The sequence below is a fragment of the Physella acuta genome, unplaced genomic scaffold, assembly GCF_028476545.2.
Source record: "Physella acuta isolate Inbredline_101_S28 unplaced genomic scaffold, ASM2847654v3 ptg000862l, whole genome shotgun sequence".
Taxonomy (NCBI): domain Eukaryota; kingdom Metazoa; phylum Mollusca; class Gastropoda; family Physidae; genus Physella; species Physella acuta.
Window position 1 is genome coordinate 529,170 of NW_026732379.1, and position 27,094 is coordinate 556,263.

The window sequence follows — 27,094 nt, forward strand, 5'->3', positions numbered from 1 at the left end:
TGGGTGAAAAACAAATTTATTTGTAATTATTATTATATCAACATTAAAATGAGTTAACTTACATTTTAAAGTTATTTTTTTTCTCATATCAGTTTAGTAATTAACAAAGAGCATTATTTTAAACAATACAATTTAAAAAAAAAAATTTAGGTTACCTCCCTTACTACAAAATTAAGACAATTATCAAGAAAATACATTGGACTCAATCTTGAATATAAAAAAAAAAAATCAAAAAGGCTAATCAAACAAAGCATGGGTATTTTACAAATAAAAAAAGTCTTTGCAAATTTTAAAATTCCTCAACCTCAATTCCATGAAATTTTAAACCAATCTATAATTAAAATATACTATTTCGTCAAACATAATGCAAAATGTACAGCTAATTTAACAAATGAGAAGTCTCAGGCATATAGAGCCTTTATAGAAATCTTTGGAGGAAGGATTAAAAGGGGCAACTAAGAATACAAGACATTTTGGTGATAAAACAAAAAGAAGACGTGCCATTATAGACAGTATTAATAAATTATATTATAGTTACAATTAAAAATTAAAACAACACACAAATTTAAAAACAAAAGAAGAGAATATTTTTTACTGCAGTACATGAAAAGTTTGTAAAGATTTAAATTTGTGTTTAAACCATGACTGATGTTGTGGCTCTGCCACAAAGGTTAAAGTTAGGATTAGAGTTATGGCTAGGTAGCCATTGATATACGTGACTGTTAGAAAATATAAAATAGCTTTAGTTTTTATCCGTATTAAATTAGACTATTACTAATTAGTGTCAACAGGGGTATACACAATTAGTGTGTTTAAGAGTCATCAATGTTTAATTAATAACAGCCACATAAATAATACTGGGCAATAAGCTTTATTGGTCTTGTACAACAAGGAGGTTTGTTCTACATCATCGTCAGAAAATCAGATTTGTAAAGCTTGACAGTATAAAAACTGGAGGTATCACAAAAAGTAAACAGACTTTTAGAAAAAAAAAGTAGAAAAAAATATTTCTTGTGAAGAGCTCTTATTAAAGATACCCAGTTATACCTGGTGTTATATTTTGAAGAGCTCAGAAACCCTCTATGTAAATTCTAATCTAGCTACTCTACTTCCTGAAACTCTTCTAGTTTTTCTGTAATACAGGGGAGCAAACCCACACATGTATCTACAAACAAAATTATGGGGGATGGGAAGAGGAGGAGTTTACACAAGAACTACAATTTAATATCAACACATAACATTTCTTTTTCATTGTTAAACAATTCTACTTCTAAAATCTACAGCCAAAGAAATTGTGTATTGATAAATATTAAACTCAATTATATAAATAAAAAAAATATAATTAAATAAGGTTAAAATAAACTTATTCATTGTTTAGTCTAGGAAAATATTAAACTAAAATATGTAAATCAACTAAAAATATTTAAAACATTTTTTAATGTCCATCACCCAGTGAGGCAAGGAGTTACTCTGAACACTAAAGCAAGTCAATTAACAATTTATTTTAACAAATTCGTGCAACGTTTCTATCTGACCATCCACTTCAGCTAAACAAAAAAAAAACACACCATGCATTATACTCAAACTTATTAATGTTCACTCAACACAAATTTCAGGTGCAGCAAGCCACATTATAAATTGGATGTACAAACAGGTTTAAATGCTACAGTTTGTGTGAGTACTGTGTGACAATGTTTAATTTACGGTCATCATAAATTTGGTAGAGCACATTTCAAACGACAGAAGACTACTTGTACACTTTAATTAGGTCTGCTGCCATTTCACATTTTGTTTTACTAGTACACACTTTTGTACATGTATATCAAGGCTATAACATGAGTACACCCTCGTACCGTGTATATCAATGCTATAACCTTAGTACACTCTCGTACGTGTCTATATCAAGACTATAGCCTCATACACTGTCTACAACATGTTTGTATATTTCAACACTATAAACTTCTAATACAATAATCAATATCAATTATTACCCACTACACCCTTGTACGTACATATCAACGCTATCACATCATACACACTGCCACCTTATACAATGCTACACATAAAAAACGATTTTATTTAAAAATCTATCATAATAAAACATTTGTTTTAAGTCAAACGATGTCTAACAATTGTATACATTAAAACAGGCTGAAAGAAAAATCAATAAATTGTATTACTTTCAAAAATCAATAAATTGTATTACTTTCAAACAAACAAAACCAAAAGTGACCAGATTTTGTGTAATGGCCAGGCAGTGTAAAATGGCCAGGTTGTCTACACAAGCCAAACTTTTTTTTTTTTCACCTAATAATACATCATAAGAGTTGGGTAAAGCAGAAAAATATACATAAAAAAAAATCTTTGTTCTAAAACAATATCTTAAAAACATCTCTTTAGATGAACACCATCATATCCAACCCAATGTGATATTTACAAATGATAGAATGGCGTTGTTCAGGGCAACCCACTTTACAATGAAAAAAAACAATCTGCATTGTGATAAGGAAACCCACTGTACATTACCATGGCACTTTACCTGGCGAGGTGAGTTTTATAGCTTCAAGCTAATGCAGGTACATCAAATAGTCATTAAAGTTTTCATTATAAGGCAATAAAATGAGAGATGAAATTAATGTTGAATGATAAGAGTTGATACATAGTTGTTTCTTTTTAACTGGTTTAAAAAAAAAAAATTATTCAGATTTTCCAAAAAGTTGAACATTTCTAAAAATTTTAACCAACACATCAGACAATGGGTGAACATTGTAATATAATGAATTAGGTTTAAGGTCTATAGTAACGGTAAATTTAAAAATCTGCTGTTATGGATTTCCAATGGAGTACACATCCCTATATTTGACCCCCACATTTAGTACACATCTCGTCTGATCCCCACTTGTACATTTCTTGTCTGACCCCATGTTGTACACATCTCTTGTCTGACCCCCACATGTTTTACACATCTCATCTGACCCCCACATGTTGTACACATCTCTTGTCTGACCCCTACTTGTACACATTTCTCATCTGACCCCCACATGTACATATCTCTTGTCTGACCCCATGTTGTACACATTTCTTGTCTGACCCCCACATGTACACATCTCTTGTTTGACCCCCACATGTTGTACACATTTCTTGTCTGACCCTACTTGTACACAATTCTCATCTGACCCCCACATGTACATATCTCTTGTCTGACCCCATGTTGTACACATTTCTTGTCTGACCCCCACATGTTGTACACATCTCTTGTCTGACCCCTGCTTGTACACAATTCTCATCTGACCCCACATTTACACATCTCTTGTCTGACTCCATGATGTACACATCTCACATGTACACATTTCTTGTCTGACCCCTAGATGTACACATCTCTTGTCTGACTCCATGATGTACACATCCCACATGTTGTACACATTTCTTGTCTGACCTTACTTGTACACATCCCACATGTTGTACACATTTCTTGTCTGACCCCCACATATACACATCTCTTGTCTGACCCTACTTTTACACATTTCTTGCCTTACTGCCACATGCCGTACACATTTCTTGTCTGACCCCCACGTTGTACACATATCATCTAACCCCAACTAGTCCACACCTGTTGACTGAAGCCCAGCAAATCATATGCACTGGCTACTAACATGTAATCAATCACTGCAGTCAGAGTGTGAGAAGGGAGGGGGGGGGGGGGTGTTGCCTATACAAGTGACTCATACTAGGTTCTTGAGGTATTATTTTGTCCATTTAGAAAGCTTTTTTTTTTTTAAATGCAGGCAGTCATGTTTGCAAAAAAAAAAATTGCACCAAAGCCCTCTGGTTTGTTAGGTCCATAAGAAATGTTGAATGCTGTTTTGCTACCTTTTGCCTTCTTGAATCATTATCTGAATAGAAAAAGATTGGGTAAGTTTGTTATTGGTTTTTTAAATAAGTAAGGTTTGGACCAGCGTCAGTAAACAAGGTCCTATTAGAGTACCTTGTTGCATATCAAGAGCACCCTATTAAACTAAACACCTGCAGACCATCAAAGATTAACTTAGTACTACAAACCCCCTCCCTTAATAAACCAACTCCCGACACCAAAACTTTATGGAACAGTGTGGTCAGTTGGCGGCAAGCATGACAGCTAGTGCTAACCCTAAAGTCATGTCTGGATCTTGGGTTCAAGTCCAAAAGTTGTCCCTGAGTCCACCAGAGTTTCTTCCAAGCATCACTTCGGAGAGGGGGGGGGGGGGGGGGGGAAAGGGAGGCGGGCGGGGCTATGAGAGCCCCCCCCCCCCCCGATAGAGATAGTATAGTACACATACACTTTTACTAGTGTGTCCCCCCCCCCCCCGAAAAATGTTGACCCCCCACCCCCCCGAAAATAGTCTGGAAGAAACACTGGAGTCCACCCTGCTCTGATGAGTACCCGACTCACGTTAGGGAAAGTAAAGGCAGCCGGGCATAGCACTTCCCACACTATCCTTTCATCTGCTGTGTTCACTGAAATAGGTGAACTCTACTAGGACCACTTGGCTCTAAAGTTTTAACCAACCATCATAAAACCAACCCCAACAAGTAGCCAACCCCAGCAGACAACCAGAACTGACCTCGCTTAAAATGACCCAGGCATCTGACTGCTGATGCACGTGTATCCTGAGTGTGTCCACCAGTGCTATCTCCTCTGGCACCTCCCCCTGGGCTAAGCCGTTGTCGTTGAATCGACCAATGGGGATAAACCCCTCAGAGGCGTTCTCAATCTCCACCCTACTCAGGCCTGCCCTGGAGATAATGCTTTGTTTGACAGATTCGCTGATGGTGGAGGGGGTGAGGACCTCAATGGTTGTGTTGTGGAACACATCCCCAGGGTGGTCTAAGTTGCCACTGCGGAACAAGTACCTGCAACAAATCCAAAGTTTTTTTTAAGGAATAAGTTCCTGCAACAAAACCTAAAATTTTTTTTTTAAGGAACACGTTCTGTCCTGTAATAAATACACATTTTTTTTTAAGGTAAAAGTTCTTTTGACAAATCCATAAGTTTTTAAAGGAACAAGTATCTGAAATAAAGCATGATATTTATATGGAACAAAGCCCTTGCAACACATCATTGCTTAACATTTAAAATATTTTTTTTTTCTTGAAAAAAAAAAGTCGAGAGAATCTTGAGTTTGAATAGGATTAGAATAAAAATTAAGTGGTTTTAAATTATAGTTCTTATTAATTAACAGCCTTAAGAAGAAATTACAGCTCTCTAAATTCTATGGCAACCATTCGGGTAAGCATACTTACATTAATAAGTGAATGGGCAGGTTTTAATTATAATCTATGCAACAGCCACACTAATGCTAACACTTCCATATGGATGGTTGGATTTTATTTTAATTCTACAACAGCCACAAACATACTTACATTTCTATATGGACGGGCGGATCATACTTACATTTCTATATGGATGGGCGGGTCATATTTAAAATATATGATATCCCCCTTGGATTGGTGGATTCTATTTTTACAACAGCCACCAGCATACTTACATTTCTATATGGATGGGTAGATTTTATTTTAATTCTACAACAGTCGCAAACATACTTACATTTCTATATGGACGGGTGGATCATACTTACATTTCTATATGGATGGGCGGGTCATATTTAAAATCTATGATATCCCCCTTGGATTGGTGGATTCTATTTTTACAACAGCCACCAGCATACTTACATTTCTATATGGATGGGTAGATTTTATTTTAATTCTACAACAGTCGCAAACATACTTACATTTCTATATGGATGGGTGGATCATACTTACATTTCTATATGGATGGGTAGATTTTATTTTAATTCTACAACAGTCGCAAACATACTTACATTTCTATATGGATGGGTGGATCATACTTACATTTCTATATGGATGGGTGGGTCATACTTACATTTCTATATGGATGGGCGGGTCATATTTAAAATCTATGATATCCCCCTTGGATGGGTTGGAGGCCCAGAAGAAAGTTTCGCCAATGTAGGCTTTGCTGAGTGCGTACTTCTGGTAGGTCTTGAGGGAAGAGGCCAGCTGTACTGCAGGGTTCACGTGGGCTCTGTAAAGACCAGCTTTGCCAAAGTCACGATCCTGAAAGTAAACAACATTAAAGTGGAGTTAGTAAGTCTGTCAGTCACATGATCCTGCAAGTAGATAACATTAAAGTGGAGTTAGTTTGTCTTTTAGTACGTCAGTCACATGATCCTGCAAGAACATAACATTAAAGTGGAGTTAATAAGTCCGTCAGTCACATGATCCTGCAAGTAGATAACATTAAAGTGGAGTTAGTTTGTCTTTTAGTACGTCAGTCACATGATCCTGCAAGAACATAACATTAAAGTGGAATTAGTAAGTCCGTCAGTCACATGATCCTGCAATTAGATAACATTAAAGTGGAGTTAGTTTATTAGTCACATGATCTTGCAAGTAGATAAAGTTAAAGTGTTGTTGGTAAGTCTGTTAGTCTAGTCATTTAGTCAAACCTTCATATTCAAGTCAGTCATTAAGAGATATTCTAGTAAATCATTTAGTCAAATCTTCATATTCAAGTGAGTCATTTAGTCAAACCTTCATACCAGTCATATAGTCAAACCTTAATATTCAAGCCACTCATTTAGTCAAGCCTTCATATTCAAGTCCGTCATTTAGTCAAACTTTTATATTCAAGTCAATCATTTAGTCAAACCTTTATATTCAAGTCAGTCATTTAGACAAACCTGTATATTCAAGTCAGTCATTTAGTCAAACCTGTATATTGAAGCCAGTTATTTAGTTAAACCTTCATATTCAAGCCAGTTATTTAGTTAAACCTTCATATTCAAGCCAGTTATTTAGTTAAACCTTCATATTCAAGTCAGTCATTTAGTCAAACCTCCATATTCAAGTCAGTCATTTAGTCAAACCTGTATATTCAAGCCAGTTATTTAGTTAAACCTTCATTATCAAGCCAGTTATTTTGTTAAACCTTCATATTCAAGCCAGTTATTTAGTTAAACCTTCATATTCAAGCCAGTTATTTAGTTAAACCCTCATATTCAAGCCAGTTATTTAGTTAAACCTTTATACGAGTCATTTAGAAACTTTTCATGTCTAAACTATTGCCTATCATTAACTGAAATACAACTTATAGTTATTTTAAATTTAGTTAAAAATCTACTTTTGCTCCAAAAAATAGCTAATGTTTAAAAATCAATAAATGAAAATTCTCATGAAAAATTTATAAATTTGACTATTAAAAGATAATCCAGTGCCAGACCTACCTTTAGTTTCTGCACCTTCCCCTTCAGAGATGACTCCACCCCTATATGCTGGAACAAAGAAGGTTTGAAGCGCCTCCTCACAGACTGTATCATGCGCTGGCAATGTTTCTGTTGTTAAGGAGGAAAAAAAAATTTCAGTGTTAATTATCATAGATTTTATTCAACAATATCAATGTTAATTATCATAGATTTTATTCAACAATAATTATTCTAAATGTATATAGCTTGAGGTTGTTTTATTATAAATTTAATAAGTAACTCATTGCTGAAAATATATATTTAAAAATAAGTTTAAAATATATTAAATAAAAAAAATTAGTTTACATTTAATATTGTATATTATATTATTGTTATTTATCAACAATCATTAGCTAAATTATTGTAATATTTTCAGGCATTTTATGAGTTAGTTTGCAAACAGGATCATATATATTAATGTATGTAAGTATATATGTATATATGTATGTAAGTATGTATGTTTACATATACATACACACACACACACACTATATATATATATATATATATATATATATATATATATATATATATATTTATATATATATATATATATATATATATAATATAGCTGTAAAACAGCTTTTTATGGCTCTATTGAATGCAGTGATCGGTATCTAACAAACAGCTATGTACATGGCTGCGTTCAGCTGTGTATAGCTGTATGAGCAACCTGAGCACTAACTACAACACAGCTATGTTCATGTGACCACTGCCCAAAGCATAGAACTGTTTAACATTTTTAGAATGTATAGCATATATAAGCATGAAGCTAATCTGTACTGTGATAAGAAGGGTAGGGGTAAATGCGTTCGTGAAAAAATGCATACTCTGGTTATACTAAGTTATACACTGACACAAATCAGTGTCAGCATAATCTAGATGGTATGGGGGCAAGAGATGACATTGCCTAAATTATACACTGACACAAATCAGTGGTTCTCAACCTTTAATGTATCAAACACAAGATTTAAAACAACTACTTGTCTTGTTTAAATTTAAACAGATAACAAAAAAATTATTGTCATATTCCAAATTATATAAACAAACGAATGTTTTGTCACTCTAAAATAAGATTATTTGTTTTAAAAAAAAACTTACTTTTTTAATAAAAACATACTTATTTTTAAAAATTTCAAATACAAACACAAGATAATTTTTGTTTTATATAACATTATTTTAAAAAACAAACACAAAAATTTTCAAACACTTCATGAATACCTGGCCTCAAACTGTTTCAAAAAGGTAGAGGAGGTGTGGGGGGTGGGGGCAGAAGAGTGGATGTGCTTGGTACTAGGAGTGTAAAATAGAGATATTGGAATGCATGCGGGTTTGTTTTTGTAAACTGTTTATCCTTTTATTATTTATTTAAAAAAATAAAGTTGAGCACTATGTTAAGTAATCAAATTGTGCTGCAATCATTTTTTTTTGAAGAAGGAATTTCAAAAATATTTTAAGGCTTTTTAAAAAAAAATCTATTTTGGAATATTTTAGATGTTATTTTATTATATCACGGAGTATATCTATATATACTCACACACCTTTTTATAAACACTCACACACCTACTCACACAGGTGTACATTCACACTTTAATCCTCTACATAAAGGTTACAGATTGGCCATTGCATATATCAATATATCAGAGTATATACAATTTTGCATACATAGCTGTATCACACTGTATGCATAGTTATATTGCATTAATAAACTCATGGTATCAGTATGATGCTCTACAATATTACAGATAAAGGACAACATAGCCAAAAGGTAACCATTAATGTTTAACGAGAATACTGTCTGATTATTTAAAAAAAAAATCAAGCATAACCATGGTATAGTTAAAAAAAAGCAAAAATATCATTGAAATATGATAATAGAGAAAAAAAAACTGACTCTGAATGGAACAAAACACAGCAACTACCCAAAATTTGAATGAATAAAATGGGAGAAACATGTAGCAAACTGGTGGCAATAGTTACCGGCACTATCCAGAATAAATCAGGTGGTCCGGAACCGTTCTAGTAACAGTCCAGCACAAACAAAGAAATATTAAATTCTACACAAGGGCTTGCAAAAAGTTAACAAAAAAATGGAAAGTAATTAAGTATAAAGTTTTAAAACAAAAGTGATGGTTTTAAATGAATTAAATACAGAAAAATATTTTTTTCAGTAGTGTGTGTGTAAATATACATACGTAAATATTTTAAATATTTTATATTATATATATATATATATATATATATATATATATATATATATATATATATATATATATATATATATATATATATATATATATATATATATATATATATAAATACACACACACATAATTATATACATTTTTTTCTGTAATGTAGGGGTTTAAAACAAAAAAGGTTGAGAACATAATTTTAGGCAGTTGGTAATTCACACTAACTACAACAACATTCTATGACAGTAGTAGAATTTTACAGGTTGCTGAGTCATTGGGTTTGAAGGAAATTCATCTTAAAATTATGGAAATTAACTAAGTGTTTTGGTTTTTAAAAATTTTTTTTTAGTTCAACTATTCATTTGAAATAGTAAGTTATTTTTCATACTATAGTCTGTTAGTGTCACAATTGAAATTTAAAAAAATTACAAAGGGGTGTTATGTTGCTAGTAGTAGCTCATTAATATTTATACATAATTACTGATTTCAACCCGGGCAGATGAAGCTCGTTAGCAGGGGACAGTAACATATCTAGGGGAGAAAACTCTACAATCAAAACCTGTTGTCTAATAAATTGTTTTTTTGTGGCTATGGGAGCAAATCCAGAAGAAAAAAAGCAGGCTGAAGTCAAGTCAACGGGCCTTATAGCGTGTAACATTTTGACTCTTAATGCTTAACTGTGTTGGAAGAAATCCATTCCAATATTACAATTAAGAACGAAGAAGAAGAAGACTGATGTGAAATCTAACCTCTTTTCTATCTAAACTGAAATTATAATACTAACAACCAAACACCCTTAATTTTGGAACAGTCCATTTCAGACCCTAGTAGCATATATCATAATAAAACACAATATAAACCATGCCTAGACAATATCAATGCAACCAACACTAAAGGGAGATAAACATCAAATCCTTACCACATCTTGTTCAGGGTTGCAGACCTTGACCCACAGATAGTGGTCCAGGAGCCAGTCTATTGGCTTGTCAGCATGGAACATCAGGAAAAACTCCACTATGGTTGGAATGTCTGATGACTTGAACATTTTACCTGATCAACAACAACAAAGGTAAATATGTTACAAAGGTAAATATTATAATGTCTGTTACAAAGGTAAATATTATATCTGTTACAAAGGTAAATATTATAATGTCTGTTACAATGGTAAATATTATATCTGTTACAAAGGTAAATATTATATCTGTTACAAAGGTAAATATTATAATGTCTGTTACAAAGGTGAATATTATAATGTCTGTTACAAAGGTAAATATTATATCTGTTACAAAGGTAAATATTACAAAGGTAAATATGATATCTGTTACAAAGGTAAACATTATATCTGTTACAAAGGTAAATATTATAATGTCTGTTACAAAGGTAAATATTATAATGTCTGTTACAAAGGTAAATATTATAATGTCTGTTACAAAGGTAAATATTATAATGTCTGTTACAAAGGTAAATATTATATCAGTTACAAAGGTAAATATTACAAAGGTAAATATGATATCTGTTACAAAGGTAAATATTATATCTGTTACAAAGGTAAATATTATATCTGTTACAAAGGTAAATTTTACAAAGGTAAATATTATAATGTCTGTTACAAAGGTAAATATTATATCTGTTACAAAGGTAAACATTATAATGTCTGTTACAAAGGTAAATATTATAATGTCTGTTACAAAGGTAAATATTATAATGTCTGTTACAAAGGTAAATATTATAATGTCTGTTACAAAGGTAAATTTTATAATGTCTGTTACAAAGGTAAATATTATATCTGTTACAAAGGTAAATATTACATCTGTTACAATGGTAAATATTATGTCTGTTACAAAAGTAAATATTATGTCTGTTACAAAGGTAAATTTTACAAAGGTAAATATTATAATGTCTGTTACAAAGGTAAATATTACATCTGTTACAAAGGTAAATATTATAATGTCTGTTACAATGGTAAATATTATGTCTGTTACAAAAGTAAATATTATGTCTGTTACAAAGGTAAATATTATAATGTCTGTTACAAAGATAAATATTATAATGTCTGTTACAAAGATAAATATTATAATGTCTGTTACAAAGGTAAATATTATAATGTATGTTACAAAGGTAAATATTATAATGTCTGTTACAAAGATAAATATTATAATGTCTGTTACAAAGGTAAATATTATAATGTCTGTTGCAAAGATAAATATTATAATGTCTGTTGCAAAGATAAATATTATAATGTCTGTTACAAAGATAAACATTATAATGTCTGTTACAAAGATAAATATTATAATGTCTGTTACAAAGGTAAATATTATAATGTCTGTTACAAAGGTAAATATTATATTGTCTGTAACAAAGGTAAATATTATAATGTCTGTTACAAAGGTAAATATTATAATGTATGTTATAAAGGTTAATATTATAACGCCTTTTACGCAGTACATATAGCTGTGTACAACAATGTTTCATTTATGAAAAAAATTTAAACAATGAATAAAAAAAAGATGTGAGAATCCTTAATTTAATAATATCAGGTTGACAGGAATATTTTTTTAAATTGAAAAAAATTCCCAAGATTATGAATACCTATAAAACCAAGGGCAGAGAACTCAAGCATAATCCACTCTTCCTTCTGCTGCAAGGCAAAAGTTTTCATAATATTGAGGTAGCCCGGCTTGGCAACAACATCGTCTTCCATCTGAATACAGGAAATTAAAAACAATGATTCAGGCACAGGAAATTAAAAACAATGATTCAGGCACGATCAAATATGTAAGCGCAGAATTAAAAACAATGATTCAGGCACGATCAAATATGTTAGCGCAGTCTAGGGTTTCATAAAGAGTCGACCAAGGTAAAAATGGTGTCTGTGCTAATAGATTTCATGGCCTGCTACACTAAGTCAACATTGAAGGATGTGGTGTAATGTTAACTGATCTGATGAATACAGAAATAATTTATTTTTCTCTAGATAAACGGATATTTTGCTTAAAAAAACATTTTTTTCATGCCAATAAAAATAAAATAATTATTTTAAATAATAATTCAATATTTTTGTATATGAATACACATAATTTATTGAAATATTTTCCCTGCACAATTACAAGGATGGAGGCAGCGTGGCCTAACTGTAGAGCGCTAGACTGCTAACCCAAAACTCTTGAGTTTGTATCCGGGTTCAAATCAACTGAACGTCCTTGAGTCCACCCAACTCTGATGGGTACCTAACTCACGTTAGGGAAACAAAACGGGCTGGGCATATAGCTGACCAGATTATCCCCTTGTATGCCGAGGTCATTGATACAGATTAATTCTACTTCATCTGACCCATGTGTCTTGGGCACAAAACAGAAAAGAAGAAGAATTAAAGGAATAATTCTTGACTTAAAATCTTTATTTTAAAATTATTCAGATTTTCCTTCAGTGTTTCTGCTATATGATTTTGTAGTCCTTCAGTTTAATCTTAAATGATTAAACATAAATTTCCAGCTGAATTCTTTAACTCCCCTCACCACACAACACTTTATGACATTTAGAATCTCTCATTACACCTATTGATTTTTTTTTACTATCAGATTTCCACTGTGCAATGCCTAAGGACTTCCATTTGTTCTTCCTAAATTGCTTTTTTTTTTTCAGAAGAAGAGTTCTTTCAAGGGAGATAATGCCTATTGTTTGTATTTATGGAAAAAAAAACAACCAATGCTGAGTAGTATTTAGTTCCAGCATTTAGATAGTGTGCATTAAAAACATTTTTTGTTTAAATCTGGAGGAAAGCATCTCAATGAAGGGATGTACTATGTTTTAGTGATGTGTTTGGTTCTTAATGAAAGAAATGTGATACAGACATGATAGCCACAGGTGTTGATACATATGGGATATACACTTAAGTTAATGTCAATAAACACTGAGCAGCCACAGGCAAGATTTTGACACCAATTGGATAGTCACAGATGATGATATTAATGGGATAGACATTGATGATGTTGAAACTGATTAGTCGCAGGTGATGGTATTAATGGGATAGACATTGATGACGTTGATACTGATTAGATAGTCACAAAAGATTATGATAATTGATGACAGCGATACTGATTGGATAGTCTCAGAAAATGATGATACTACTAGGGTAGACGATGATGATGTTGATAATGATTAGATATTGATGATGTTGATGATCCATGGATAGTCACAGAAGATGATGATACTAATGACTTCAACAGCAATGATTCCAATAGGAGAGTCAGAGACTCTCTAACTGACCAGAGTTTCTTCCAGGAAGAAAATTCTACCCCCCCCCCCCCCTTAAACGAAACATATATTTTATATAGAAAATATATACTTTTAACAGTGTCCGCCTCCCCGAAGAAAGTCTACCGCCCCCCCCCCCTCCCCCTGGAGAAAAAAGTCTGGAAGAATCACTGCAACTGACCCAGACAGTCCAAGAGTGAAGAAACCACAGAACTGACCTGCACATAGTACATGGCTTTAGGCCTGGCATACAGCATGAGGAATGCGTAGTCCAGGTTCTGTTTTGTTCTCCACCTGCAGATAACAAGAAAACATGAACACATAAACAAACACATCTAACTGCTACCTCTACGTAACACTCCATATAAAGTTAATAAAGACTTAATTGTTTCTTTGTGTTTATAACAATCTATACAAAGACATCATAGTCTGATTGAGGAGCTTACAACTGCTAACCAAGATAATTGAGTTCAGAACTTGGGTTTGAGTCAGTAGGACATCCATGAGTCCACCCAGCTCTAATGAATACCTGACAACACAATAACCCTGTATGTCGAGATCTTTGTAACAGATGAACTCTACTTCATCTGGCTCATGTGTTTTGGGTGGGCACACAAAGAAAAAGATAATAATGATAGAAAGACTTATTTATACCTCTACATAAAAGACTATGCAAAGCCCTAAAATTTCTATCTTATTCCTTTACTTTTCATAACATAAACTATACAAAGATCTATTATTTTTTTCATAACATACACTCTATACAAAGATCTATTATTTCTTTACTTTTCATTACATACACTCTATACAAAGATCTATTATTTCTTTACTTTTCATAACATACACTCTAAACTCTACAAAGACCTCTTATTTCTACCTCTACATAATAAATAATAGACACTGAGTACAAACAAAGAACTAAAAATAGCCTGCACATGGTACATATTTATCATGCTTTAACAAAAGCACTTCAAGTAAAAAAAAGTTAGATGGGTTCGCTAGTTTCAAGATACTTCTTTCTTCCTATTCATTTTACACAACAAACTTTGACAAGGCAGCATATAGAATTTCAAGTAAATATACAAAAACTTTGTTCAAATAATCCACAGTAGAGACAAAAACAAAACAAAACAACATGAATATTTAAAAATTGTACAGCCTTCTTCTGTAAGTTGAATTTCAATGCTGCTTTATTTTCTTCGCAGTTCCAATGTATTTGACTAAAAAATTCCTTCATTACTTATTGATTTGTTTGTAGGAGTTGACACAATGAGTTTTAAAGTAAACAATATTTTTAGACCTGATGATTCAGCATTGCGGTTGTGTTTAGTACACTATAACTATGGCAGAACTGCAATTTCAAACTTATGCTGAGTACTTATTTAAGCTGGGTGAGCTCAGGGAGGATCTAGTAAAGAACAGTTTATAACTGTTATAATACTTCAACAGATAGTTCTTTAGTTAACTTGGAAACTTTATTAGACTAGAACAGCATAGATGACTTGACTTGTCTCTAGCTCTGCTTACAGATAACTAACTCACAGCTACACATTAACAACACATAACAACAATGAACATTCAAGGGACGCCACCATAATATACATAATACAAGGGACGTAACAATCACTAAAAGACATAATGTAACAATAACCAGGGATGAAATTGTATTCTTTAAGGGTCTCAACTGCATACTCTGCCCCTTGATCAAACTATACCAAAAATACAGATAACTTTTCAGACTAAAAATTTAAAAATTCAAAATAAAAGTTTAAATTTCCACAAAAAAAAAACAAAAAAAAACCCAACACAGAATAAAATAAAATATTTTTTATAATTTACTTGACTCGCTCCTTTGGGTCACCAAAAGTTTCTTTCAGGTTGTTTAAGTCTGGGTAGAAGCCAGCAGGGGGTACAATCACTTCCAGCAGGCCAGAGGACAAGGCATCCATAAACCTGAGAAGACAAGCTAGTGTTAGATCACTTGTTGTCTTTACAGTCAATCAGGATTTAGAGCAGTGGTGCAAGCAAAGACAAACAAATGATAATATAGGTTGTAATACAGGCTGTGACTAGAGCCAGAGACAGTCTGTAATTCAACCTACAGACAGGCTGTAACTAGACCAACAGACAGGCTGTATTCTAGACCATCAGACATTCAATAACTAGATCTACAGTCTGTATTCTAGACCTAGACAATCAGACATTCTATAACTAGACCTACAGACAATCTGTATTCTAGTCCTAACCCATCAGACATTCTGTATCTAGACCTACAGTCTGTAACTAGACCTAGACAATCAGACATTCTGTAACTTGATGATCAGACAACCCTACCCTTTCAGCTATTTACCACAACATTTCAACTGATCATGGGCAACTAGTAAATAATTGAAAACAGAGAAACCAAACAAGGAAGATAGATTGGTCTCCCCTTGCTTACACCTGGCTCTGCTACCACAAAAACATGAAATCAAGCAATGAATCAATGAGATACATAATCTGACTTAACAAAAACATAAAAATAAAGCAATGAATCAATGAGATACATTCTCTGACAAAACAAAAACATGGAATCAAGCAATGAATCAATGAGATACATTCTCTGACAAAACAAAAACATGGAATCAAGCAATGAATCAATGAGATACATACTCTGACTTAACAAAAACATGAAATCAAGCAATGAATCAATGAGATACATTCTCAGCCACCACAAAAACATGAAATCAAACAATGAATCAATGAGATACATTCTCAGCCCCCACAAAAATATGAAATCAAGCAATGAATCAATGAGATACGTACTCTGACTGGATCTGTTTGGTCACTTCATCTGTAAATGCCTTATCCCACGGCTGTAGGTAGGGACAATACAAAATATAACATTTTATATCCAGCTGTTAGTCAAAGATTTGGTTTAAAAGTATTCTTTAAATCTAACTCTAAACGTGAATTTTGTTTTTAAATTATAAAAAAAACCACTGCACATAAAAAATTCTTTGGTATGATAATCAATGATAATGTGGGTTATGCAACCCTAATTTATGGTAATGCAAAGAAATTTTAATTAAAACCTAATGAGTGTTTGTGGATGATAAAAAATACTTCATTAATTACAAATTCTAGTAAAGAAAAAAATAAAACAAAGAATATTTTTTAACTAGTAGCTTGACAAGTAGACTTACACTAGCCACCCAGTCACTTTATCATTATGTACTACAGATGCTATTAGGAAAAAACTACTTCCCCTGCTCTATTGGACATTGAGTTACCTTTATTTTATTTTTAAATTTTTTTTTTATATTCAAGGATTATTTTTAAAAACCCAAGATATTACAATTTTAATGAGAAAACCATTAGCCTACTGAATGTTAATTGATTGACTGACCTCTGCTATAAAAACAACTATGAGGCAGTCTTTAGCCTCCTCCTCGTTGAGGCTTGTGATTAGTGAGTTGAGGGTCTGAGAGAGGTAGGATGCCTTGGCTCTCTTGATGGTTGGCACACCTATGACAATGCTCACTGAAACACAAGTGACAGCGCAGCTTTGAAAGTTTGTTAGAATAGGAGACACACAACATGACAAGACAACGCAGCTATTAAAGAATTACTATGACAAGACAACACAGCTTTGAAAGTTTTAGTAGAACAAGAGAAGTACTAAGACAACGCAGCTATTAAAGTTTCAATAGAACAGGTACTTAAAAAAGAGAATAACTGAAATAAAATTTAAAAATTACAAATAGGTAAAAGATTTGGTGCAGGCTTAAATTTCCCCAACATTTTTTGGGAAAAGAAAGGGAAATAAGCCCAGCTCTTAAGCACACCTTAGATCGCATTTACTTAGATGAAGTATTGTCTTATTTATTTAATTATTATAATACTAAATTTAATAGAATTCAATAGAAGTTTTGTGCATAGGAATCTTTCTTTTCTTAAATGTGTTTAAAATTAAAGCTTGTGAGCCACTTTTAATACTAAAGAACAGGAAGAATAATACACAAAACTCTTTTTAAAAATATCTTTTAGTACAGCCTTTAACAGGGAGATAACCTATCTGAAACCAGGAAGTATTTTGAAAAAAAAATAATAACGCTACTATTTTTAATTTCTTTTTTAATAAGAACATCAAGGGAGAGAATGTAGCTTACATCCTGATTAAACGAATGGTCGCCCCTAGCCGGGCGGTGTATAGATCGCCAGCTACCACCTACGTTTCTGGTACTAAGGACCAGACGTATTCTAATGTCCAGCACACAGGAAGAAAGAAACTAATCATCCACCACCCCTCCCCCTTCTAAACGGCATTGGAATATTTTAAACCTTTAGAAGAGGTTGATGGAAATTTTAACCATGTATGATACAGACAACTTCCCCCCCCCCCCCCCCACCTCATTCTGCATCTTGTGTAATACCAAATTTAACCGGAGGCTGATTTTCTCTTTAAAAAAAAAAAATCCCCAATAGACCAAAAGGGAAACAACTCAACGAACAAATAGACCGAGTAGATTAACTCCCTTTACATACGATAGCATTGCATTGAACAACATGCTGTAACCAATACCGACAACAAGGGGAAAAAACCGAAGGCTATCAGTGGTGAACAAGGGGAGGGAATAATTAATTCACGTCATTAAACTAGCGGCTAACAGCGCGGGAAAGGGGAGGTAACGGACAGGCAAGTGGATAAATAATCCAAAATTCTTTCACTACAATGATTCCGCATCTTAAATTATGGAGTGTGCGTGCGAGGGAGCTCACGCTGTGCACGATCTTGTTAGCTGATGAAAATCTGATGACGACATTCGACAAGTTGGATGACGTCATTAGATTGTGACAAGTTTGATGGTGACACTAGATAGTGACAAGTTTGATGGCGACATTAGATAGTGACAAGTTTGACGACATTAGATAGTGACACATTTTTTGACTTCATTAGGTAGTGACAAGTTTAATAGCTACATTCGATAATGACCAGCATGGTGGCAACATTAGATAGTATCAAGTTTAATGGCTACATTAGATAGTGACAAGTTTAAAGGCTTCATGAGACAGTGACAAGTTTAATGGCTACATTAAATAGTGACAATTTTAAAGGCTACATGAGACAGTGACAAGTTTAATGGCTACATTAGATAGTGACAAGTTTAAAGGCTTCATGAGATAGTGACAAGTTTAATGTCTACATGAGATAGTGACAAGTTTAATGTCTACATGAGATAGTGACAAGTTTAATGTCTACATGAGATAGTGACAAGTTTAATGTCTACATAAGATAGTGACAAATTTAATGTCTACATTAGATAGTGACAAGTGTGATGTGTACATTAGATAGTGACAAGTTTAATGTCTACATTAGATAGTGACAAGTTTAATGTCTACATTAGATAGTGACAAGTTTGAATGTCTACATTAAATAGTGACAAGTTTAAAGGCTACATGAGACAGTGACAAGTTTAATGGCTACATTAGATAGTGACAAGTTTAACGTCTACATTAGATAATGACAAGTTTAAGGTGACCACTAGTGAACCATAACGTTGTTTAGCATGTTCTGAGACTCTGTGCAACAAGATAGCTTCATCTCGCTATGCTACAAATGCAGAATATGCATGCCAGATTCGGGTGCTAACAATGTATGTAACAATTCACGACTTTTCCCAACAGTGAGTCAGCCATTAAACGCGTGATAGGAGAAACCAGTAAACCTGTGGTGGGAATTAATGAGTTCCACGTGAGTACAGTTTGAGATGGGAATGGTGACTGACACCAGACGATCAGTGCATGTCGTGAGTTTCCATGTCAGACTCGGCTACACCTTCTGTTGTTGTCTGGTCTTACATGGGCAGGTCTGGGCAGGTGGGGAAGATGGCCGAATACGGGTGGTTTTGGCCTAACGTGGGTGTTGATGTTGACCGAATGTGAGTGGTGATGTTGGCCTAATGATGTTGGTGATATGTTGGCATAATGTGAATGTTGATGTTGGCATAATGTGGGTGGGATGTTGGCCTATTATAGGTGGCGATGTTGGCTTAATGTGGTTGTTGATGTTGGCTTAATGCGGTTGTTGATGTTGGCTTAATGTGGTTGTTGATGTTGGCTTAATGCGGTTGTTGATGTTGGCTTAATGTAGTTGTTGATGTTGGCTTAATGTGGTTGTTGATGTTGGCTTAATGTCGTTGTTGATGTTGGCTTAATGCGGATGTTGATGTTGGCTTAATGCGGTTGTTGATGTTGGCTTAATGCGGGTGTTGATGTTGGCTTAATGCGGGTGTTGATGTTGGCTTAATGTGGTTGTTGATGTTGGCTTAATGCGGATGTTGATGTTGGCTTAATGCGGATGTTGGTATTGGCTTAATGCGGATGTTGAAGTTGGCTGATGGTGATGCTGGCCGAATAAGGGTGGTTATGCCCTAATAGCACCAAACATTAACAACCAGTAAAAAAATACGACACAGTTACAATAATCTGCCATATCCTCGCCACACCCAACAACCTCATCACACAACGGTCATCCATGCCAAGAAAACCACATCCACCACTATCGTAACAACCACATCCAACCACTACCATAACAACCACCACCACAACAACCCGATCCACCACTACCATAACAACCACATCCACCACTACCATAACAATCACATCCAACCACATCCACAACTACCATAACTACCTTATACACCACTACCATAACAACCCCATACACCACTACCATAACAACCACATCCACCGCTACCATAACAACCACATCCACCGCTACCATAACAACCACATCCACCGCTACCATAACAACCACATCCACCGCTACCATAACAACCACATCCACCGCTACCATAAAAACCACATCCACCGCTACCATAACAACCACATCCACCGCTACCATAACAACCACATCCACCGCTACCATAACAACCACATCCACCGCTACCATAACAACCACACCCACCACTACCATAACAACCCCATCCACCACTATCGTAACAACCACATCCACCGCTACCATAACAACCCCATCCATCACTACCATAAAAACCACATCCACCACTATCGTAACAACCACATCCACCGCTACCATAACAACCACATCCACCGCTACCATAACAACCACATCCACCGCTTCCATAACAACCACATCCACCGCTACCATAACAACCACATCCACCGCTACCATAACAACCACATCCACCGCTACCATAACAACCACATCCACCACTACCATAACAACCCCATCCACCACTATCGTAACAACCACATCCACCGCTACCATAACAACCCCATCCATCACTACCATAAAAACCACATCCACCACTATCGTAACAACCACATCCACCGCTACCATAACAACCCCATCCATCACTACCATAAAAACCACATCCACCACTATCGTAACAACCACATCCACCGCTACCATAACAACCCCATCCATCACTACCATAAAAACCACATCCACCACTATCGTAACAACCACATCCACCGCTACCATAACAACCCCATCCATCACTACCATAAAAACCACATCCACCACTATCGTAACAACCACATCCACCGCTACCATAACAACCCCATCCATCACTACCATAAAAACCACATCCACCACTATCGTAACAACCACATCCACCGCTACCATAACAACCCCATCCATCACTACCATAAAAACCACATCCACCACTATCGTAACAACCACATCCACCGCTACCATAACAACCCCATCCATCACTACCATAAAAACCACATCCACCACTATCGTAACAACCACATCCACCGCTACCATAACAACCACACCCACCATTACCATAACATCCATCACTACCAAAACAACCAGACAACCACAACCCACATTTAACAATCACACCCCACATATACACAACTACATCCTCCACCCCCCCCCCCCTCCTGTGTAATCCCCCCAGCCCTCGAACAAACCCCATCGCCCAGCCGTGTGTGCAGTTATTAACTCCAGGCCCCTTCAATTAGGGCGCCCACGTGACGTCATCTCTGACGTCAAAGCCCCGAGTATTAACCCAGATTTGGATTCAACCACCCCTAATGAATTAAGATGGTTGCAAACGGAAGCTGTGGTTAAAACATCAATTACCACTGCCGCTCTAACCAGCTACGAACCGACCACCCATCACGATATCCCCGTACAAGATAAATGACACCGAATTAGACCCGTTAATGTATAATAAATTAAAGAAGTTAAGCCTGAAATTCGGATTTAAAAAATAAGCGAAATAAAAATAATAAAATGGGCGAATCAACAAAAAAAAAAAATTAAAAAAAAAAAATTTCTTGCCCAAATGGAAGATAACCCAATCATTAGGGGCGGACAAGGGGAGAGAATAAAAAAGTCCAGTTTCAACAACAAAAGAGTTTTTCCCCCTGTTGCTTTCCCGTCGGATCGATGGGCGACCAGCGAAATCAGTCCGTGGCTGAACTAGACATTTTGTACCTGAGGTAAAGACTGCTGGGCTGTTTAACTGATGATAACTACCAACAAATCAGTCCGTGGCTGAACTAGACATTTTGTACCTGAGGTAAAGACTGCTGGGCTGTTTAACTGATAATAAATACCAACAAATCAGCCTGTGGCTGAACTAGACATTTTGTACCTGAGGTAAAGACTGCGCGGCTGTTTAACTGATGATAAATACCAACAAATCAGTCCGTGGCTGAACTAGACATTTTGTACCTGAGGTAAAGACTGCTGGGCTGTTTAACTGATGATAACTACCAACAAATCAGTCCGTGGCTGAACTAGACATTTTGTACCTGAGGTAAAGACTGCTGGGCTGTTTAACTGATGATAACTACCAACAAATCAGTCCGTGGCTGAACTAGACATTTTGTACCTGAGGTAAAGACTGCTGGGCTGTTTAACTGATGATAACTACCAACAAATCAGTCCGTGGCTGAACTAGACATTTTGTACCTGAGGTAAAGACTGCTGGGCTGTTTAACTGATGATAACTACCAACAAATCAGCCTGTGGCTGAACTAGACATTTTGTACCTGAGGTAAAGACTGCTGAGCTGTTTAACTGATGATAAATACCAACAAATCAGTCCGTGGCTGAACTAGACATTTTGTACCTGAGGTAAAGACTGCTGGGCTGTTTAACTGATGATAACTATCAACAAATCAGTCCGTGGCTGAACTAGACATTTTGTACCTGAGGTAAAGACTGCTGAGCTGTTTAACTGATGATAAATACCAACAAATCAGCCTGTGGCTGAACTAGACATTTTGTACCTGAGGTAAAGACTGCTGGGCTGTTTAACTGATGATAAATACCAACAAATCAGTCCGTGGCTGAACTAGACATTTTGTACCTGAGGTAAAGACTGCTGGGCTGTTTAACTGATGATAAATACCAACAAATCAGTCCGTGGCTGAACTAGACATTTTGTACCTGAGGTAAAGACTGCTGAGCTGTTTAACTGATGATAAATACCAACAAATCAGCCTGTGGCTGAACTAGACATTTTGTACCTGAGGTAAAGACTGCTGGGCTGTTTAACTGATAATAAATACCAACAAATCAGCCTGTGGCTGAACTAGACAGTTTGTACCTGAGGTAAAGACTGCTGGGCTGTTTAACTGATGATAAATACCAACAAATCAGTCCGTGGCTGAACTAGACATTTTGTACCTGAGGTAAAGACTGCTGGGCTGTTTAACTGATAATAAATACCAACAAATCAGCCTGTGGCTGAACTAGACAGTTTGTACCTGAGGTAAAGACTGCTGGGCTGTTTAACTGATGATAAATACCAACAAATCAGTCCGTGGCTGAACTAGACAGTTTGTACCTGAGGTAAAGACTGCTGAGCTGTTTAACTGATGATAAATACCAACAAATCAGCCTGTGGCTGAACTAGACAGTTTGTACCTGAGGTAAAGACTGCTGGGCTGTTTAACTGATGATAAATACCAACAAATCAGTCCTCAGAGTAATGAGGAACACCATCTTTTCTTAGAATAATGATAAATACCAACAAATCATTCGACCGACTATTGTTAGATACCAACTAATCAGTTCTTAGTCTATGATAAATAATAACAAATACCAACGAAAGTTGCCTCAAACTAATAATAAATACCAACAAAAATTACCTCATACAAATGATAAATACCAACAAATACTACCTCATAGTAATGACAAATCCCAACAAAAATTACCTCAGACTAATGATAAATACCAACAAATATAACCTCATATAACTTATGGGTACCTAACTCTCGTTAGGGAAAGTAAAGGCGGCTGGGCATAGTGCTGACCACACTATCCCTATCCTTCATATGCCGAAGTCACAGAAACAAGTAAACTCTACTCCAGTTGCCCTATAGACCGTCAGGTTTGAAAAGGGAACTTTACTTTATGCATACGCAAAGAAACATATGAACTCACTTCACCTGCCCAATGGATCGCTACGTCTACAGACAAATCTTTACTGTTGTCACTGATATAGAAAGTCGTCCATCACAAACACGCCACTACTCACTACAGATAAATCTTTACTGTTGTCACTGATAGAGAAAGTCGTCCATCACAAACACGCCACTACTCACTAAAGATAAATCTTTACTGTTGTCACTGATAGAGAAAGTCGTCCATCACAAACACGTCACTACTCACTACAGATAAATCTTTACTTTTGTAACCGATAGAGAAAGTCGTCCATCACAAACACGTCACTACTCACTAAAGATAAATCTTTACTTTTGTAACCGATAGAGAAAGTCGTCCATCACAAACACGCCACTACTCACTAAAGATAAATCTTTACTTTTGTAACCGATAGAGAAAGTCGTCCATCACAAACACGTCACTACTCACCTCCCTGGTTGCCCCGGGCGATCGCCGCCGCTGGACGCAGGTGTTCTGGGTGCCCAGTCAGGTGTGGCAGGTACGAGTGGATCCCTGGCACCTGCAGGCCAGGGCCGACCTTGGTCAGTGAGTTGACCAGCACGCTGAAACAAATTATTCAACAATGTAATTGTAATCATAATGCTGAAACTATTCAAAAGTATAACTTTAATGCTGAAACAAATTATTCAAAAGTGTAACCATAATGCTGAAACAATTCAAAAGTATAACCATAATACAGAAACAATTCAAAAGTATAACCATAATTCCGAAACAAATAATTTAAAAGTATAACCATAATGTTGAAACAATTCAAAAGTATAACCATAATGCTGAAACTATTCAAAAGTAGAACCATAATGCTGAAACAATTCAAAATTATAACCATAATTCCGTAACAAATAATTAAAAAGTATAACCATAAGGGTGAAACAAATAATTAAAAAGTATAACCAAATGTGAAGACGATTGTAAGAAAAATCAAACATTTTTTTCTTAACCTAAGTTTAAAGTTAATGAATGCCTGTTTTTAATGCAGGCATTTTTCCCCCTTTATTTCGTTAAATTATTTACGAAAATGAAAAATCGCCATTTTAAATTAAAAGTTAATCTGATTTATTTTTATATTCAAATCAGCCGGAAAAAACTGATCTATTTTTAGAAATTTAATCGGTTTTAAAGGTTAAGGATTTAGACAGAGACCGAAGTTTTAATGAGAGGTATTTCTCATGGGTATTAGTCAGGGGTATTTGTCGGAGGTATTTGTCAGGGGTATTTGCAGGGTATTTGTCCGGGTGTTTGCGCAAGTATTTGTCAGGGTGTTTAAATGGACATTTGCTCGAGGTAGTTGCACGGGTATTAGCAGTGGTATTAGTCACAGGTATTAGGTAAACGTACGCCAGATGTACTAATTAGGGATATTTTCAGAGGTATTTATCTGATGCATTTGTCACAGGTATTTAATATTGGGACTGACTTATTATAGACATGTATCACATGCATCACCAGAGGTATCGTAGTTATCAAACTAAAACCGCGTCATACAAGTACATTCTTCATACATCAGCTGGAGCAGAAAAAACACAGACCTGTTACACACACTCGTTGGTGCATGCCGGGATACGTAAGTATATCATGGGGCGACACCGTGAGACAGGGTTGGGGGTGGGGGGGGGGTGTCATGTGACTCTGGGTATAGACACGAAGGGGGTGCCGTTGGTGTCATATGACATCTGGCATATCCCATGACATTAAAAAATTACGTCACTACGCATAGGATGGCGCCGCAGCACTTTCTACCCATTAGCTTACAAAAAACGATTTGACGTCTGCTAAAGCCTGACGACAAGATACACACACACACAGCACAAACCGCCCCACTGTTGTCGTCTGAACGCCGATGTTTGCACATACTTGACAGTCTTCCGGGGTCATAATGTCAAAGTTCAAAAAAGTTCTTCCGTTCCTTCCCACCTCTCTTTCTTATAAAAATACAAAAGCGAAGACTAAAACATTTTCTACCCCCCCCCCCCCTTCTCCCTAAAAAATACATTAAAAAAAAATCCACACTACGATTGTTATGACAACACTGTACACAATGTCTCTAGTCATAAGGAGATAATAGCCTGCCTTTGTTGTCAGATAACTCTGTTTTGACACACCGAACACGGAATTGCTCATTGTTAAACTGTCGGGCGAGTGTCAATTGTAGCCAACTGCCTTCATTGTTGTTGGAAGATGCGCACACTTATACTGTACAAGTGAAATTTTAAAGACGTGTTTGTAGTGTTGGGGTCGAAGTACACCATACAGTGGACAAGTGGGTAGTTCACCACCAAAACCTTCATACAGACATAGAAGGGTTGCATTGTTGTTTTTTTTTTAAATTGAGCTCTTCTCTAATTAAGTCTATTTTGTCAGAAATATCTTTTTAAACATTCATACCACCGAACAGAATCACTATTTTAAACCCAAAATATATAAAAAAAAAAAAAACGAAAAAAAAAAAAACCCCATGTTAACGTTGAATGATAATTAACATTAGTTACTTCCTATGTACACGTTTGAAAGTACAAAGGGAGACTACCAACTGCTATTATAAATTAGATCACAAATGAGGAGAAATTCAAAAACAAAATATAAAAGTTGATCGTTAGCTATTATTTCTATTTAACATGAACATCAAATAGGTACTTATATGACTGTATGACTTCTCTTTATAAAGTTATATCACAGATTTATTTACAGACTAAGATTAAGCAGTAACCCATACGCTTTATTAAATACATATTTAGTAGACAATTATAAGTTCGGTTATTCAAATAAGAACACTTTTACAACAAATTAGACAAATGCTTTTTCATTAATCCAAATTTATTTCAGCTCTACTCAAAAGCCCAAAGTTCAACCCACCACTCCGATGAAAAAAAAATCCCTTGAATCACCATTTAATTACACATTTGTATTTTCAG

The 27,094-nt window shown here is 35.1% G+C and overlaps 1 protein-coding gene across 1 annotated transcript; it reads right to left on the reverse strand.

The window, feature by feature from the left end:
• LOC131952246 (alpha-1,3-mannosyl-glycoprotein 4-beta-N-acetylglucosaminyltransferase B) lies at positions 1-26,639 on the reverse strand. Its single transcript, XM_059314798.1, has 13 exons — positions 26,635-26,639; positions 24,594-24,727; positions 17,139-17,272; positions 16,556-16,605; positions 15,590-15,703; positions 13,969-14,044; positions 12,086-12,197; positions 10,416-10,546; positions 9,282-9,320; positions 7,284-7,391; positions 5,921-6,114; positions 4,602-4,890; positions 1-3,893 (listed from the first exon to the last, which is right to left on the reverse strand). Exons 1-13 carry the CDS (start codon positions 26,637-26,639, stop codon positions 3,867-3,869), a joined length of 1,413 nt encoding a protein of 470 aa, XP_059170781.1. The 3' UTR covers positions 1-3,866.
• Positions 26,640-27,094: the final 455 nt, after the last annotated feature.

Bases quoted from the DNA above. Each gene is read 5' to 3' on its own strand.
- LOC131952246 (XM_059314798.1), bottom strand. The intron at 17,273-24,593 runs GTGAGTAGTGAC...CTTGTGTTTCAG, and splicing joins CGCCCGGGGCAACCAGGGAG to TGAGCATTGTCATAGGTGTG. The intron at 6,115-7,283 runs GTAGGTCTGGCA...GTTTACTTTCAG, and splicing joins GGAAGGTGCAGAAACTAAAG to GATCGTGACTTTGGCAAAGC.